The sequence below is a fragment of the Macrobrachium nipponense genome, chromosome 24 (genome assembly GCF_015104395.2).
Source record: "Macrobrachium nipponense isolate FS-2020 chromosome 24, ASM1510439v2, whole genome shotgun sequence".
In the NCBI taxonomy this organism is placed as follows: Eukaryota; Metazoa; Arthropoda; class Malacostraca; order Decapoda; family Palaemonidae; genus Macrobrachium; species Macrobrachium nipponense.
This window is the reverse complement of record NC_061091.1, coordinates 36,282,587-36,302,314: the sequence shown is the minus strand read 5'-3', so window position 1 is coordinate 36,302,314 and position 19,728 is coordinate 36,282,587. Positions and strand designations below refer to the sequence as shown.

Below are 19,728 nucleotides of genomic sequence, written 5' to 3'. Positions count from 1 at the left end.
TGCATCTCCAGGTGCTCGCAGAACCTCAAGAGCTAAGCACTGGGCTGGGAACCTGTCCAAGTACTTGAAGAAGTATCGGCAGGAAGCGACAAAGCACCGCCATGCTTCAAAACCTTCTCTCGTCCTGTGCCTAAACCAAACCAGGGAACATACTCCAGTGCTGGTTTGTGGTACTCCGAGGAAACTCAAGTACTTGGAGTGACTACCTTGTTGAGCCCTCGAAGCTCCCAAATCTCATACAGAACGATCAATGGGAGCTGCCTCTACTCGAGTTTCTTCAGACATTCGGGTAAAGTCTACCAAGACTGATAGTCTTGGAAGCGGAATTTGCATAGCTGGTTCCGAGTGCATGAGCCTTGGGTTCTGCAACATGAGACCCCAGAGGGGTACGTGAAACGGTTCCGGAGTCCAAAGACCAGGGATAGATAATGAGAGATTCCACAGTTTCCCATGTGGAGGGAAGCAGCCCCCTTAGAGGTCCCATGGCAGGGCTTCTTAGTGGGGGGAGAGGCAGCCTTCTTCTTCTTCAGCCAGCGAGCCTCAGGAGAAGACTGGGAGGAGGCAGCAGCAGACAAAGTTGAAAGCAACAACGAATATGACACCTTACCACTCCTCTTCGACATCTTCAGGGTGGCAGTCAGCAATTGACCTCCCACATAGCAGGAACATCAGGAGCAGCTGGGGGTATGAAATCAATAGGCAGGAGGGTCAAAGCATAACCTGGAGCAGGAGCATGGACAGAAGTTTAGTCTTTTGGAGCTCTACAGCCTGACCTGGAGAAGACCAAGTCAGGCAAGGATTGGGAGAAGCTGCTAGGAGTGAGTGGAGACCACCGAGCCAAAGTCGTCCTGGTCAGCAGCCCCCTTCAATTTTCACTCAACGAAGCAAGTGAAGACGAAGAAGCAGAGATCGCTCCTAAAGGAGAGACAGTCAAGCATGGAAGTTTAACAGGAGGGAGAAAAGAAGAAGGGTTGGCAACCAAAGGCGTAGTCGGTAGCGCATAATCCCAGATAATTCTTAGGAAGCCTTCTTCTTGTACTGTCACCTGCCAGTAAACTTCACCCACTGCACAGGCAACCAGGAACATCACTCATTACAAGTTGATTCAGGATCACAATCATGTCCCTGCAACTAGTGAGAGGACATGAGGGTCAACATCAATTAGCAAGCAAACACACACACAGGGTGATGGCCTTCTGTACAGGTTTAGATGATTCGTGGGTTTGTATAATGATCAAACACACAAGCAGGTGTTATATTAATGCAAAACAAAAACAAAAAAGATACCATCAGGCAAAAACAAAATGGCAATCAGGGTAGTGTCAGGAAACAAGTGCATCATACGACAGCTGAAAGCAAAACTGTAATGTTTACATCCAGGTAGGAGGGACTCCCGTCTTCCAGAATGTAGTTAACTGTCAAAACACCTTGTTCGAAAGTTTACCAACCATTCCAGCTTCACTGAAAGCAATTCTTTATGTAATGGACTGATGTGATGGTTTGTATATTGTGGAAGAACTGATAACCAAATCAAAACTTGAGACAAAAACACCAAAATTCACTTTGAAAAAAGTTATGACAGGTTTTTTGTTAACATTTACCTATTGAAACAAACAAAAACTTTAAAATCATACAGTACCTGTTTTGCAAAGAATATTTTATCAAGTCTGTTATCTTGGACCACTGTTCCAGATGGCTGGTCTTCTTGCTGCCATTTGAAAAGGAAGATGAGCCCATGTACTGGCCTGCCATATAAAGTGTGATTAAGTATTTATCATATTCAATAAATGTTCCTTTCATTTACATCAATAAATTGTGGCATGATAAATATTACAAGATTAATCATGCAACAGCACGAAAAAAACTAAAATACAAAATTTATGAGCACACTTAAGTAATAATAAAAGGCCACTGGTCTGCCCATTTGTGGTGCAATTAAAGACAGCATACCTTGACTCATTTATAAAATTTAGACATGCTAATGACTGTGGGAACTAAGGCAAAACTAAGATAAAATCAATTCATATAATAGCCTTTAATAAAAACTAAAAATGATTAAAACTGGTATAAAAAGTTGAAGACTATAATAAGTTATTTTCTTTAAAAAATTAAACATCATTAATTTATTTAAATAATTATTACCCAGTACCCTATTCAAGGAAATGCCTAGTAGTGAGGTCACTCCTCTCTTGGGTAAAAAGTGGGTAGTCAATTAGGAAGTGTTTTACAGTTAAAAAAATTCTTGGTGGGAGCTCCCAATTAAAGCTGTCTCCCTTCTCCGCTTTGCATTAAACACCTTTAAGTAGCATGCATATGTCCTATGAAGTACACAGCCTTGTTATAACAATCTTAGTCTTCAAATTTGGTTGAGGTGAAGAACCCATCTTTAATAAAAGGTTTCATAGCCTTCAACTTCAGATATCTATTACACTATCCCAGCTAGCATGCCACTTACTACTTGATAAAAATTTAATTTGCTTAAAATCCCAGTGTACAAGTTTATGAGTGAATGATTCTGTAATCCCATTGCCTCTATAGATAGATGTCTTATCTGCTCTCATTTCAATCTATACCCACATGAGTGGATATCCAATAAAAGCTCACACTAATAAGCTTGAGTAAAGGAGGGCCAGCCACTCCTATACCTCTTGTACTACTGGGTAGCGAAGAGCAGCAACTGCTTTACCGAGGCTAAAACACTACTTGTCAAAATAAATAATACAACTTCCCAAAATTTTCTTATACAGTGGTACCTCGACATACGAAAGTCCTAGCTTGCGAAAAATGTTATTGTTATAATACAATTAAGTTTGTTCATACTTACCTGGCAGATATATATATAGCTGTATTCTCCGAAGTCCGACAGAAGTTTCAAAATTCGCGGCACACGCTTTTCTCAGTGGGCGGCCAGGTGGTAGTACCCATTCCCGCCCGCTGGGGAGGCGGATATCAGGAACTATTCCCATTTTCTATTCATATTTTATCAGTGCCACTGTCTCCTGAGGGGAGGTGGGTGGGCACTTTAATTATATATATCTGCCAGGTAAGTATGAACAAACTTAATTGTATTATAACAATAACATTTTGTTCATGAAACTTACCTGACAGATATATATATAGCTGAATCCCACCTTCGGATGGTGGGAAGAGACAGAATAGGATTTTTTGGGAAACTAAATTAGTAGATGATATACATCTTGGTTCCTCACCTGTTAGCATAGCCGACTTCGTGATTACTGTCACCAAAGTCTGCTTCTGCGTACTATAAAGAGTTTGCCAGCGAGGTAAGAGACCTGTAATGCTGGTGCGCTCTAGATGATCTGTCCACGGGGGCTTGACCACAATGTGACTAGACCATATGACCATACTTCTGAGGGCAACGAAGCTAAAACCACCACCTGACCTAACCTATCAAAGTTAGTTCCATAACTTCTAGGCTAAAGAAAACAAGGAATACGCGCCTCAAGCGACCAACCCTTCAAAGTTAAAAGCACACCTATCCCTTTTCTATAGGATAGGATTCGTGTTGCTTGCTGCCCCCAATAATATATCTACGGATATGTATGGTCCTAGCGACTTACAGATCTCAAATGTCGTCTTCACATCCCGTCGGGAGTGTAAGCGAACACAGAGTTGCTTCGCTAAAGCGTGGCACTCAGGATGTTACTGAGTATCATGCTTTGTTGAAATGCTTCCGAGGCCGCGCCCTCACCTCTTGAGCATTCATATTAAGAAAAAATCTCAAATCTTTATGCAAACATAATGAATGAGACTTCTTAAAAGAACTCCTTGACTATAATGCCAGGGTGTTCTTGGACATGAACCAGTCTGGTCTTTTACGGAACACCGCAGATTGTCCGTTGACCTCGACTTTCTATAGTTTTATCAAGATAAAACTTGAGAGACCCGACAGGGCACAGGACTCTCTAATGCCCTTGCCCAATAATTTGTGCCATACCCTTGGTCTCCAAGCCTTCGGGTCAAGGGTTAGACAGGTTTTCGTTCTTATCAAGAACGGAAGGCTTTAGAGGACAGACCGCATATGTCCTTTAAAAGCTAAAACCTCTGATGATGGCTAAAACCTCACTAACCCTCTTTGCCGTGGCTAGAGCGGTTAGAATGTTAGCCTTTCTGGTCACGTGTATTAAGTTCGCAGAAAGGATAGGTTCGAAATGCTTTTGGCATCAGAAACTCAGACTACGTCTAAGTTCCATGCCGGAACCTGCGATGCAGAGAATTTCAAGATCTCCCCAGACCTCAAAGATCGTGAAGCTTTGTTGTTTGACCATTTGAAAGAACCGAATCTCTGAGCCTAGAGGCCGTCAACAACATATTTGCATATTCTACAATAGTTAGGACTTCTAGCTTTATCTCATGCTTCATACGGAAAGATAGAACCATAAAGAAATTCACAGAGGTCGAGGTGGAGGAACAGTTCATTTCCCTTCACTATCTCCAGAAACGGCCCCCTCCGATTGAACACTGAAAATAGGCAGCACTGCTTTGCCTTGGCCAAGAGACTGTCATTAATCTTGAAGATCTTATCGCTTCTCGATAGTCTGAACGCCTTCAGACTCAGAGAGGAGAGATATCAGATACTTCACTAAGTGATGATGTTAGATTACACCGATTCTCTCGGGAAGGGTCTTTGGACAATTCTCTGAATTACATGACCTCTGTGAACCAACCTCTTAGAGGCCAACATGTGGCGACTAAAGCTAATCCTCTAGGATCATGAATAAGGGAACAACTTAAGAGGAAGCTCCTTCGTCTTCAATATTACGAAAAACTTAACGAAAGGACGCCCTCAGTCTCCTCAACTTTCGACATACTTCTAAGTGAGGATTACTCAGACGTCAGTAGTTGTTGCCTTCGATCGAGAAGACCCGCAGGCGGACGTGCACTAGTTTAACGAACCTCTTGAGGATCGTTACGTTCCGTGCCCAAGCCTATAACCAACTCTCTCTTCTTGAGCTATGAGAGAGCTGAGAAATTATCCGAGATGATTTGGGCCACTCGATCCAAACTCACCCACCTTCGAGGAACTGGAGAGCGACCAATTTGGCTTCCAATTCTTTCAGACAATGTGCCAGAACAGAGGAACAGATCCTCAAGCCGTTGAGAGAAAAATTAGAATTATTACTAAGATCTTTTGATGCTATTCCAATTTCTTCGTGAGGAAAAAATTGTAGAGGTCTGAATTGCTGTTTATTCAGGGAAAACAAGCTTCTCCAGCGAGGAAATGGTCCCCAGCAAACTCATCCATTCCCTCACTCAGCCTGCTTCCTTCCCTAAATAAGGCTGCGCTTTGCATAAGCAGGAGAGCATTATTATAGTGCTATGCCGCGGTAGATTCGTACAGAATTCTGTACCGTGCGGTAAACCCGCACCGAACAAGTATAAGAGATATCTTGTTGAAATTTCCTCAACCCGAGGCTAAAATCCATGATTGTAGAGCAGAGAGACGGCTTATTCAACCATTCCCGCAAGGGAAACAGACGTAACCAACCGCGCATGTCACCGAGCTAGCCGGTACTGCGTAGATCACAGTAACAGCAGCCTTGTTCATCGTCTCGCACTATCTGCCTGAGTTGCCAGCTACTCCTTTTTACGAAGGGATAGGTATGAAATTATCGAGCAAAAGGAAACTCTCAAGCAGGCATATTTAAACGAAACAAAATTCGCTAAATACAGAAGCTGAGTTGGTGTTGTCGTAACAATACCTGAAGAGTTGTTCTTACTCCGAAAACTCTTGGAAGGTTGAAGGGAGTGTCAATTAAATACATTAGAACAACAGTTCTTTCGGCTTCTATCCACAGAGGTAAATACGATATGCGGATATGACTTGACCCATGCGTTAGCAAATGACGCAAAGAAAACTACGTAAGTATTGTAGTAATTTGAACATCGAATTCTCTACTACATCTTTCCTCGACGAGGAAGAGAAAGAAAGGAAAACGACTGTCCACGTTTCTAATGAATGAGACTTTTAAAAGAACTCCTTGACTCTTTTGCCAAGACTCTTTGCCAAGAAAAGGGAGTAATATACCAATAGAGATCACCAAGAGAGAACCGAGGATCGAAAAAGGACCGTTCAATGTTTCTTATGATATTGGACATAAGACTTCCTGGATCTAGTCTACAAGTCTTTTTCTTACTCCCCGGATGAGCCTCTGAAAATGAATGAGAGCTCTTCCGAAATTGTTAATGAGTTTATCCGCTTAAACGATAAAAACGTTAAAATCTATGTCAATGAGAACTACCCCATTTATGAGGGGTCCCCCACTTAAATGACAAAACGTTTAGTATCTTGACAATGGGGAAAACGTCCTTACTTGACAAAACTAATTATTTGCACTTTGCTAATAGGGGAAAACCCTTTAAACATGACCCGGAAATAATTCCACCCAGGAATCCGAGTATATAATCTTCCCGATTCTCAGAGAAATCGATGAAGAGGAAAGAGGGATCGAAGAAAAATTCGGGTATGGTCTCCCGCTAACTCCGAATCCTTTTTAAAAATTTCTGTAAAGGAATGTCCTGTGGAGTCCTGAAAAAACCTCCTCTTGACGAGCGTTTTAGAAAGCGTCAAGCGTCCTAAGAAACGTCCTGAACAGCAAATAAGACGCCTTCTACAAGTCTTTTCTCTCGCAAAGCTCCTGCCTAGCTTCCACCGAAGCGTCCTGCGAATGTCCACAAAAGCGTCCTCATAAGCGTCCTGCCGAGCGTCCTCAAAAGCGTTCTACTTAGCATCCTGGAAAGCGTCCTCAAAAAACGTCCTGCTTTTAGCTACGAGCGTGTCTGAGCAGAGAACACCAAGTCTTCTGAACGACGTTTCAGAGAGGACTCGTTGAGCGCCCTGATGCATGCAAGGCCCGCCAAGAGGCGTCCTGGCGCGCGACCCGTTGCCAACATCTCAATGTTATGACGAACCGCGTTTTGCGTATGACGTTGAATATTTTCAAGGGACGTCCTCATGCGAGTCTCCATGGAGAGCCGCAAGCCGCTCCTGAAGTGTGTGAACACTAAGGAAGACTTATGGCTTTCGTCTTCAAGACGGGCCTTAAAGACCTTCAAAGCCTTCTTACAAAGACAGTGGCCGCCTGAGCGACAACTTGCGTCTTAGTAATGCAAAAGAACATCTCCAGAAACGCACTCAGCAAAGGAACGCCGAGCGTCCGAAAGACACCCTCGCAAGGTGCTTGCCGAGCGTCCTGGAGAATGTCTCTACTTATAGGACGTCGAGCACCTCCAAAAGCTTCCTCACTTCTAAATTGCCCTTCTTATGCCGAACCAGAGACATAAGTTGTTTGACTGTGCAAAGCAGCTTGCCGGACGTCAAACTTATCAGCTTGCTTTTTCGAAGTAAAGCGAACGTTACATAACGTATACAGAGGCCGCCATTGAGGAGAGGAGACGAATACTGAGTTGCTCCTCCAAAAGGTGGAATCTAGAATGTCCTTGATTACCAAATTCTTTTGGAATGCTAGCGAGGTTGAAACAGCTCTAACTTCATGAGCGTTCACTCGAAGGAGGCTCAAATCACTCTTCTGGCAAGATGAATGAGCCTCCTTAATAATGTATAAACGAGCGTTCCCTCGCAGGAGGCTCAAATCACTCTTCTGGCAAGATGAATGAGCCTCCTTAATAATGTATAAACGAGCGTTCACTCGCAGGAGGCTCAAATCACTCTTCTGGCAAGATGAATGAGCCTCCTTAATATGTCCCTTAGGAAAAGAGCCAGTGCATTCTTCGAAAAGGGTAAATGTGGTCTCTTTACTGTTTCATCCTCTCGTGACGAGAGAGAGGACGTGAAGCGTCCTCTTCTCTAAAGCTTCTTTAGGAGGCGCGAGTCCTTCCGAGAGCTCCAACCCCTGTGTGGGGAGGACGAGAAGCAATCCTTCAAGATTCGTGCACGTGCTCGATCTTCGGCAGCCTGGGAAGCGACAACAGGACCTGCCGAAAGGAAGCCAGATCAGCATGAAAAACCCGTAACCCTCCTTCGGCTTTTGACATGCCCTCTCCCTGGTTTCCTGGGAGTCCGACAGAGGTCTAGGCCTAGAGGCGTTATGGGGCCGATCTGACGTTCCCTCCTGACGAGAGAGAGGACGTGAAGCGTCCTCTTCTCTAAAGCTTCTTAGAGGACGCGAGTCCTTCCGAGAGCTCCAACCCTTGCGCGGGGAGGACGCCTCGGAGGACAAGAAGCAATCCTTCAAGATTCGTGCACGTGCACGATCTTTAGCAGCCTGGGAAGCGTCAACAGGTTCTGCCGAAGGGACGCCAGATCGGTGGGGAGCCCCCGTAACCCTCTTGCGGCTTTCGACATGCCCTCTCCCTGAGTCCTGGGAGTCCGACAGAGGTCCAGGCCTAGAGGCATTATGGGGCCGATCTGACGCCCCCTCCACAACACAAGGGGCACTACACTTCACAACACTGATTGGAGAGCGAGCACTTTAGTCTAAGATTACTTGATGTAATCCTCTAGCAGACACTTCTTCTAGGGCCCGTAAGCCATAACACAGGGTTAGGCAAAATAAAATCTACAGGAGGTTAGAAGGTTCATTATTTTTAACTTCTGTTTACTGTGGAGGAAAACTCCTGATTCTAACCCGCTCTAAAATGCGTACATGAATCCTACTTCTTCCGTAATTAGTCACACATTACACTAATTACATTGAACTTATGCAAAGAAAACATGTAAACGTCATATATACTAAGCGAGTGTCTACCGAAAGTTCCGGTAGCCTCACCTTACCCCATGCAGACAACAAAGTCTGAAACTAGGCTAACTAGCTTCAGACATCAAATGCAATGAAAAAATTTACGATAGCGTATGCCTAGCCACAAATCCCAGTCAATAATCGAAAGAATAATTAGGATACTTAAGCGGCTAATGAAGTTTCAAAATCCTAGGCGGAGGTCTGTAAACAGTTGTTTACCGACCGGCGACAGAAAAAATATGAATAGGAAAATGGGGAATAGTTCCTGAATTATCCCGCCTCCCAGCGTGGCGGGAATGGGGTACTACCACCTGGCCGCCCACTGCGTGTGCCGCGAATTTTGAAATTCTGTCGGACTTCGGAGAATACAGCTATATATATATCTGTCAGGTAAGTTTCATGAACAAAATTCAAGTTACAAAAGCAAATACGAAGATTGTTTGGGCTCTACATACGAAAATAGTTCAGGATACGAAAGGTTGTTGCTTTAAAGTCCCAAGATTCGCCCGGACCACCGATAACAATTTTAAAATTCGCGCTCTGCCAACTGAGTAGACTCGCCACCATCCTCCCGCTCTCCCATTGGTTCCTGATGCTAGTCACCACCATAAGATCCTGCTCTCCTATTGGTCAGCATCTCTCCCATAGTGCCCTACATAAAGGCGTCCTTCGCCCACTGCTTCGCACCAGCGTTTGTTTACGCACGCGGAATTCGTTCGTTCTATATGATTTCTTTAATTAATGTAAATTCGTTAGTGATTTCGTTGTACTACTTTATCGTGTTTGTGAGAACTTTAGTACATATACTACATAACTTAATTACGTACAGTATACGTAGTCATGGGTCCCAAGAAAGTTGCTGAAGTTCGCGGAAAGAAGAGGATATTTTCTATAGAGACGAAGATGGAGATCATTAAAACATATGAAGCTGGCATGCGGTTGACTGTGATCGCTAAGAAATACGGCCGAAATCCATCGATGATAGGCACCATCCATAAGCAAAAGGAAGCCATCAAAGCAGCTACACCTTCCAAGGGCGTGACTTATTTTGTCTAACAAGAGGAGCCACATGCACGACGAGATGGAGAGGCTGCTTCTTGTCTGGATAAAAGACAAAGAAATCCCTGGAGATACGATAACCGAGACGGCAATCAGCCACAAGACCAGCGCTATTTTCGGCAATTTGATTGCCCAGGCCAAAGACAACGGAGGAGAAGAGACATCGACGCCAACCCCAGACTTCAAGGCTTCTCATGGGTGGTTTGAAAAATTCCGGAAACGGACTGGCATCCATTCGGTGGTGTGGCATGGGGAGGTGGCCAGCTCGTACACGAAAGCGGCCCAAGCCTTTATTAAGACGTTCAACGAGATGACGATCAAGCAAGGCTACAGTTCTCAGCAAGTCTTCAACTTTGATGAGACTGGCCTTTTTTGGAAAAAAAAAATGCCTCGTCGGACGCACATCATGCAGGAAGAGAAGAAGCTACCCGGGCACAAGCCTATGAAAGACAGGCTTACGCTCGCACTTTGTTCGAACGCCAGTGGGGATTGCAAGGTGAAGCCCCTACTTGTCTACCATTCGGAGACTCCTCGAGCCTTCAAGGCCCACAAAGTGCTGAAGGAGAAGCTTCCAGTGATGTGGAGGGATAATGCGAAAGCCTGGGTAATGAGACTTTTGTTCACCAAGTGGGTAAATCTGTGTTTTGGCCCGACAGTGAAGAAATTCTTGGAAGAGAAGCGCCCCCCTCTCAAATGTCTGCTGTTGTTGGACAATGCCCCTGCTCACCCTCCTGGCCTTGAGGAAGATATCCTAGCGGAGTATTCTTTCATCAAGGTTCTTTATCTTCCGCCTAACACAACCCCTCTCCTCCAGCCCATGGACCAGCAAGTGATATCGAACTTCAAGAAGCTGTATATGAAACATCTTTTCAAGAGATGTTTCGACATCACCAATACCACAAACCTCACCTTGCGTGAATTTTGGAAGGAGCATTTCGATATCGTAATGTTTCTAACTCATCGACCAAGCTTGGCAGGAGGTTTCGAGGTGAACCTTGAATTCTTCGTGGAGGAAACTCTGGCCTGATGCCGTATCCGCCCAAGACTTTGAGGGATTCGACGTGGGCAAAGCTGGTGCAGATTCAGAAACAGTTGACGATCCTGTAACTGTTTCGCAACCAGATCTCTACGAGATTGTTTCACTCAGCAAGTCCATGGGGCTGGTTGTCGACGAGGACGACATCAATGACCTTCTCGAGGAGCACCAAGAGGAGCTTACGACGGATGAACCTTAACAAGGAGTTGGAGGCCCACGATTGCAACATAACGTTGTTCAAGAAGAGTTCTCTAGCAGCGGCGAGGAGGAGGATGACGACCCTATGACAACAGCAGAAATTAAGGATGCTCTAGCTGCTTTTCATAAGGTGCAATCATTTGTAGAAAAGAGACACCCCTAAAAGGCTTACATAGGTCATATGCTTGCGCAGTTCGATGACGTTTGCCTGGGTCGTTTCAGGAACATTTTCAAAAGCAGGCAAAAGCAATCTTCCTTGGGTAGTTATTTTTTAAAGAGGCCTTTAGTAGGCGTAAGCAAACAGGAAGATTCAAGTGATACTACAATATAACTTTATAATATAACTTTACGGTTATATTATAAAGATATCTTACTTCTACACCTAAAGCATTATTCACTCAATATTTAATTGGTGAAACAAAAATACAATTACAACTTTAAGCATTCCATTCAAAAGATTGAAGTTTTATCAGCATAATGTGATATGAAAGCACCATACGAACTAAAATAAGCATGTGAGGTCTTTGTTAAATATGTTTTCAAGGCAATTTTTAAATCAAATATGGCGTCGACCAACCAAGGTGCTGTTTGTATCCGGCACTCAGAACGGCTTGCATGATCACTCACTGCTCAAGCGCACTGCAGTCTCATCTACAGGGTGTTATACATCAGCTCAACATTTGCACTCACTACACCTCTAACTGTCAACATTCACTGGGTGCTCAGCTGTCCCTGAATGTTCCGCACAACGTTCGTTCACCACTGACCAGTTGGAACTCTTCTTGACCGAGCATCTTGGAACAATATACTCAGGAGACATTGGAGTGCTTTCCAGTTTCCAGAAGCTGAAAGATGGTTCTGAGCTACGATCCACATCTCTGGAATGCTTACATGGGACAGGGGAAAAGACAAGTCACAGGCAGTGAAGGAAAAGTTAGTTAGCCCTACTTCAGAAGAATATGATATCCTAACCTTGGCTTTAGCAGCCGCCTTTCGCTCTCTATACCTTTACAGTCTTGCTAAATGAGATCCTATTCCCTACACTCATCACAATTGAGGTCAGGAGAACAAATTTGTCCTCTGCAAGTGTTGGATTTCTGTTTCATGGCAGGGCAAGAAAGAACACAGAATTCGTTGTTTCATATATTATGTAAACTTAACCGTATGGCAGCTTAACAGAAACTAAATATACATCGTAGATTTCAGTAAAAGGTAAACAGTAATAATTACAGTACTCAACAGTTTGAGTAAAAGGTACAATTATAATACATACATTGTTACGTATAAATACAGTATGTAGTTATACAACTAATTACACCAAAGTGTAGTTAGCAATCTCACACCTCCCCCCAAGATGGCAGGTGCAATACAAGGATACCTGGTATCTTAAGGTCCTTATTTAGTATATGATTTCGAGTCCCATCTTATTTCTAAACGCTCTGGTGCCCGTGTCTGACGTCCACTACGTCGTACTGGGAAGGCAACTGATAACTGATTATCAGGCTTAGGTGATGTTGGAGGTGATCTACGATCTCCAAATCCTGAAGCTTCGCCACACAACACCGAGATAGGCGGAGAAATAATGTCTCCTGGCAAAAAAGGGTGATGAGGACGTAGGAACCCTCTGATTTCTCCAATAGATGGCGCCCACTCCAGTCTTCACGAGATAATCCCCTCCTCGTGCCAATTCCGCCCACAACTCCTGGTTTAATCCCATCGTTTTGTCTTAGGGTCCTGCAGATCCACGTACATACCAAGGTTCAGCTTAGAGAGTGGTCTAGCAGTGGCATCATACCGTTCCTTTGCCTGCTGCCGAAGGTACTTAGCCTTTAAGTCACATTCGTCAGCTGTACATTGCCATTCCTTTGCAAATGAACGATGATGAGCCAGAATCCTGGAACGCAAAGGATGTCCAAACAAGATTTACGCTGGAGATCTACCGTCCGCCCGTGGAGTGTTCCTGAGCTCAAGAAGCCCTCGTGCAAACTCATCCTCATTCAGCTTGCCATTTCCTGTGGTCGTCAAAATCAACTTCTTGATAATCTTCACGGTAGCTTCGGCATGACCATTTGCTTTTGGATTATAGGGCGATGTCACGCAGTGTTCCACCCCCCATCAAGCAAGGAAACGCCGCAATGTTGATGAAGCGAACTGCGGTCCTCCATCCGTTTTCAGTACTACAGGCACACCTGTGTCTGAAAATATTGGCCTCAACAAACTAACTAGTTGAGCTGCAGAAGTTGATCCATTGCACGAAGATACATACGCCGAACCTGAATAGGCGATCAACGTACACAAGAAATGTCTTGCCAGAGATATGAAAATAATCAGCAGACACGGACTCAAATACTCGACTTGGCAAGTCTTCCTGCATCAAAGGCTCATTCTGCTGACCTGGTAACAGCTCTCGGCAACGAGAACAAGACTTCACTGTATTCTCAACGTCCCTGTCAATCCCTGGCCAGTATATAGTCTGGCGTGCTCAACGCTTGGTGCGGTCCACTCCTTGGTGAGCATCATGTAGATACTGCAAAGTTTTGCTACACAGGCTGCAAGGTATGAGAAGTCTAGGTCCATAAACTATCAAACCATCATCCACGGCCAGCATATCCCGAATTCCCCAGTATGCTCGCAACTCTTCTGGTAAGCTATGCTTATGATCTGGAAATCCTTTCATTATTACATCTCTTAATGACAGATATTCACCATCATGTGCAGAAGCATCACGAATCTTATCCAGCATCTGGTCCCGTAGAGGTGCTAACCTTATGCCCTCCTCACAAGTAGCTAATAAAGACGATACAACAGCAGCATGCAATGGATCTGCATCATCCAGCACATCATTGTCCTCAACAAGGCTCTGAACTGGTGAACAAGAGAGTGCATCCGGCATGCTGTGACATTTCCCACTTTGCCACCGTGCAGCAAAAGTAAATCTGCAGTTTCATTCTCATACGCTGCAGTCGAGGATTTTCTATTTCTCCAAGAAGTTTTGAATTGAGAATAGGCACAAAAAGTGGTCGATGGTCTACTACCAGAGGTCAAAAATAAGGCAAACCCAGCCAAGTAAACACTGCATTTCCTCACTGCCCAAAGTACAGCAGCCATCTCAACCTCAATTACGGCATACCTAGTTTCCGCATCCGTTAAAAACCTGGATCCACACTGGATGAGCTTCCAAGCCTCTCCATGTTGTTGCAGCAAAACAAACCCCATACCATGCAACTTGGATGCGTCAGTTTGAAGCATAGTAGGTAAAGATGCATCAAAATGAGCTAAAACAGGAGGAGCTATGAGTGCTTTAGTTTTCTCGAAAGCCACGTCATGCTGAGGGGTCCAGCACCACTCATTCCGATTGGTTTTAAGCAGGGTCCCTGAGTGGCTGTGCAGCAGCTGCAATCGGCAGAAAAAAGAAAGCTCCCAAGCTGATTGTTAAACCCATGAATGACCTGAGATCAGTGGTATTTTGTGGCTTTGGAAATTCAGCTATAGCTCTCACCTTCCGAGAATCCACACTATAACCTTTATGATTTATACAGTAAGTCCTCGGGTTACGCCGGTCTCGACTTACGATGTTTCATGGTTACGAACGCGCCCCCATAAAAATATAAAAAATAATATTTTGCGTCGTTCCGTCTTACGCGGTTTAGCGTCGTAAGCGACGTAAACAAACGCGAACTAGTTCCGGGCGCACAGCGGAAGAATACGCTTTGTGGGGGAGAGGACGGCGTCGCTTCGCTACGCTCATTTCCATTCCTCGCCCATACACCATTTTGTTGTTTACACTGCCTCTCTCTCCCTCGTGTTGTATCGTTTTTGTAACTTTTTGCTCTTTGTTATGGCTCCCAAGCGCAAAGGCGGACTCTTCTGATGGTAGTGCATCGAAGAAAAGAAAGGCCATCACCATGGAAATTAAAGTGGACATTTTAAAGCGATTCTGAGAAGGGAGAAACGCCAACAAACATTGGCCGCTCGCTTGGCCTTAGCCGTTCAACCGTTGCTACCATTATCAAAGATAAAGAGCGCATCGTTGAACATGTGAAAGGAATCTGCTCCTATGAAAGCGACAGTGATAACTAAGCAGCGTAGTGGTCTAATAATTGAAATGGAAAGGTTATTGGTGCTTTGGTTGGAAGACCAAAATCAACGGCGTATCCCAGTCAGCCTTATGGTGATTCAGGAGAAGGCGAAAAGATTGTTTGAAGCGTTGAAAAAAGAAAAGGGGGAGAGAAGTGAAAGTGAAGAGTTTGTGGCTAGTAAGGTTGGTTTATGCGATTTAAGGCTCGGGCCAATTACCATAACCTTAAAGTGCAAGGTGAAGCTGCTAGTGGGGGATGAGAAAGCAGCGGAGTGAATTTCCTAAAGCGTTGTCTGAGATAATTAAGGAGGGGGGTTATTCTGCTCAGCAAGTGTTTAACGTAGACGAGACAGGTTTGTTTTGGAAACGTATGCCTAACCGCACTTACATCGCCAAGGAGGAGAAGTCAGCACCCCGGTCATAAAGCCAGCAAGGAGAGGCTAACTTTACTTCTTGGGGGTAATGCTGCTGGCGACTTCAAACTGAAGCCCTTGTTGGTGTATCAGGCTGAAAATCCAAGGGCACTCAAGGGCATTTGGAAGGGCCAACTACCAGTAATTTGGAAGTCCAACAAGAAGGCATGGGTGACACTTGCAGTGTTTTGAGGACTGGTTCGTAAACCATTTTGTTCCAAGTGTGGAGCGGTATTGCGCCTCCCAGGGTATCCCCTTTAAGGTGTTGCTAAGTGCTGGACCAATGCCCCTGGACACCCTGCCAGCTGGGAGACTTCAACCCTATTTCAAGGTGTTTACCTTCCACCCTAAACCACGGCCCTTTTACAGCCTATGGACCGAAGGAGTGATTGCTTCGTTCAAGGCCTACTACCTACGAAGGTCAATTGCTATGGCTTTACAGACAACTGAAACCAAGAAGGACTTGATTCTGAAGGACTTTTGGAAATCCTACAACATCCTTGATGCTGTAAAGAACATTGCTAATTCCTGGGAGGAGGTTAAGCACAAACATGAATGGTGTCTGGAAGAAAATTTGTCCTCAATTTGTGAATGATTTCCATGGGTTTGAGGACACAGTTCAGCTAGTTGTCAAGAACGTTGTTGCCCTGAGTAAGGAAATCAATTTGGAGATGGAGGTTGATGATGTTACAGAGCTGCTGGAGTCTCATGGCGAGGAGTTATCTGCTGAGGACCTGATACAACTGGAGAAGCAGATGATAGAGGAAGAAGAAGAAGCACCCACCCAGAGCCTAAGGTTTTCACAAGGCAGGACTTGACAAGAGGTTTTGCAGAGTTGCAGCAAGCGTTGTCAACTTTTGAGGCTCAGGATCCCAACTTGGACAGGTTCACTAGGGTTTCCAGAGGCGTCATGGATTTGATGCAGTGTTACAAGGAGATCTTGGATGAAAAGAGTCGCTCTCTGTTCAGACTAACCTGGAGCAGAATTTTAAGAAGGTAGAGAGGCCTGCAGGAGATCCTGTACCCTCTACCTCCAATCTGCCTCTGCTAATCCAGACTCGCCTGCCCCACAATCTCCAGCACCTTCTGAATGTTCTGCTAACCCAGTATCTCCAGCACCTTCTGTAGGTTCTGCCTCACCTAAAGACTCACCTTTTCCCCAGCAATCTCCAGAGTATGTCCCCTGCCCCCCTCAGAATCACCTCCTCAGCATCTCCAGTAGTATGTTCTGCCTCACCTCAGAATCACCTGCCTCAGCATCTCCGCCCGAATCAGCCTTAGCTGGAGGTTCGGCCTTTTTCACCTCAAGAATCAACCTGCCTCAGCAATCTCCAGCATCTTCTGGAGGTTTTTCTTTTTCTCCCTCATAACCTCCCCCAGTCTCTCCAGCACCGCAGCTTCCTCTCCAGTGTGCAAGCCAATCAAATTAATAAAGGTAGGAATTTGTTCTCTCGTTGTTATTGATAGGTATTTACATAAATCATGTGGTATTTTTTAATGTTCCGACTTACGCTGAAAATCGTGTTACGACGCATCTTAAGAAACGGAATCAACGTCGTAACTCGATGGACCCCCTGTACTTGTAACCACTAAAAAATCCACATTAGTTTTTGAAGCAAAGATAAATGTTTGTCAGGATTTAAGGTCATTCCAAATTTGTCACATTTTTGCACAAGTGTGATCACATGGGCTAAGTGGTCACGGTAACTAGAATCATACACCAAAATATCATCAACAATTTTGACAGTACGTGGAATATCTCCCAAAGCTTGATCTCCTCGACGATTGTACTAATCTCCAGATGATATAAGCCCCATCACAGCTTGTTTGAATTTATAACGTCCCCAAGGTGTGATGAAGCAAGTAAGATCCTGATCTTCTTCAGCAAATTTGATTTGGAAGTATCCCATCTTCGCATCCAAAGTAGTGAACCACCTGGCTCCAGCATCCATTGACGATATAGTATCATGAGGGGATCGAACTGGATATGTAGGTCTGCGCACATAGCGGTTAAGTCTTGTAAGGTCCACACACAACCGCACACCACCCACCTTCTTTGCAACAGGGACCATCGGGTGACACCATTCGGTGGGGTAATCAACCTTACCAATGATATCCTTAGCAAGCAAGTCATCTAGCCGAGCTTTAATATCCGATCTCCAACAATACGGAATGGTGCGTGGTGCGGTCACTGCAAAAGGATGTGCATCTGCTGACAGCTGAATCCTCATAGGACCTACCTGCATTTCCCTTAGAGTAGCTGAAGCATCAAATACATGAGGATAAGCAAAAATGATGGAAGCTGCATGTTCTGCACGCTCTGCTTCTGTAGGATCTCTGCTGTGTGGCCATCTTGGCAATGCCACTGGTACAGACACCAAACTGCTGGTACTGGCAGACTGCACAACATCCTGTGTGTTAGAAATCACTTGTGGCTCCAAAACCTTCCTGGTTCTCGATGCTATATGTGGTTGCGACACTGGAAATGTAACATGCTGTATTTGCGCTGGAAAGTTTTGGTTTCTGGTAATATTCCCAGCTGCTACACAATCAAACCAGCTCAGAAGTGCACCTTTCACTTCCTTGACGACTAACAACTGTTGTCGTACTACTTCCCCAAAGTTAAAAAAGCCTCAAAGTACCCATGTTAGTGAGAGTTGACGATCTGCTGCGATGAGACCACCCACCTAATGATCGGCTCCAGTGAACTCTCATGAATTCCAAGAGATTTAGCGTTCTCAAGTCCTATCACAGTTGTCTTCGCTCCAGAGTCAGGTGTCCACATAACTGAACTTGATCCTTTGGGGTGAGTGGTACTGATACAAATCTGAGGGGTTGGACGTGATGACGCACAGTTGCTGTAAACATCTCCAATGACACGATATAGATTCTGCTTAGAAGGCTTGAACGTGCTTTTATTATTCGTTTTCTTCTTCTGAGGAGACAGTGGCTGTCCCTTTGACCTGCACACCACTGCAAAGTGACCTTTCTTACCACATTGTTTGCAGTCCCTGTTTAGAGCCTTGCATGCCATCTTATCACGATGGCGCTCCGCCTCCACACCTAAAGCACTGCTGCTTTAAATTGGGCTGCCTTCTGACCTTGCTTCTATTTGGGACACTCTTGAAACTATTATACTTTCACTGCCCCGAATAACAGCACAACTGGTATTTGCCATTTTCCGATGCTCTACAAATATCAAATAGCCAACTGCAAAGTGAAGCTTTCTTTTTCTTCTAACATACATTTCAAAGCTCTTCATCTCTGGTTCCAACGACGATCCTGTCTCATAGTCTGCTGTCCATGCAGGTTTCACAAAAATCACAGAAAGAAGCAATCTCTTTAATACCGCACAAAAAATCATCGAATGTCTCGTGCAACTCCTGGACTCTTATAGAAAGTCGCGTCGGTTCAACGGTCCAACGTCACGATGACATTCTTTGGTTGCGCAAGTGCAACTCCATGGCATCCAATATAGTCTTCAAGTCTGCTCCATCATCCAGTGAAGAGCCATATCTCCAAAAGTGCGGGTCCAATCATCGTCTAGCACGGAAATCAATGCTGACCGCTGCTCAGCAAGATAGAGAGCTGACATTCTTGTCAACACTGCATGTCCCTCATACTTGTGACGCCACGAACCAAACTCTTTAAGAGATACAGAAGACGACAAGTGTGGTGCAGGAACTGACCTTGCCAGAGACTGATTCCTATGATGTCCCGAGGTACCAGCAAAACCCTCTAGAATTGCGGTTAAACGTTCTTCCCTTTTCGTGGCTGCTTCTTGGGCATGAGCCATCTCTGCTTGCCTTGCCACAATATGGAGGAGTTATGAAGTTCCATTTGACAACATCTGTGGGTGTGTGTGTGTGTGAGAGAGAGAGAGAGAGAGAGAGAGAGAGAGAGAGAGAGAGAGAGAGAGAGAGAGAGAGAGAGAGAGAGAGAGAGAGAGAGAGAGAGAGAGTGTAAAATTGCTGTATGGATGGTTATGACTGAATTGGTTGTTGGTAGGTTCTGGGCTGTTTGCTGTTGGAGGTCTGTGTTTTGAGTGAGAGTTTTCGGTCAGTCTTAAGCAAGTCTTTAGTAAGAACTGGTGAGGTTTATTAGTGTCGGACAGTTATTTGAAGGATTGGAAAATGATATTGTTAAACTACAATAAAGTTTTGTACATACTTACCTGGCAGATATATACTTAGCTATAGTCTCCGACGTTCCGACAGAATTTCA

The 19,728-nt window shown here is 44.7% G+C and overlaps 1 protein-coding gene across 1 annotated transcript in view; it reads right to left on the bottom strand.

The window, feature by feature from the left end:
• The window catches only part of LOC135202825 (uncharacterized), a 101,036-nt gene that overhangs the window by 59,468 nt on the left and 21,840 nt on the right, over positions 1-19,728 (bottom strand). The window contains exon 3 of the mRNA XM_064232288.1: positions 1,640-1,745. Within this exon, the coding sequence (XP_064088358.1) occupies positions 1,640-1,745 (106 nt within the window). The remainder of the gene's footprint in view (positions 1-1,639; positions 1,746-19,728) is intronic.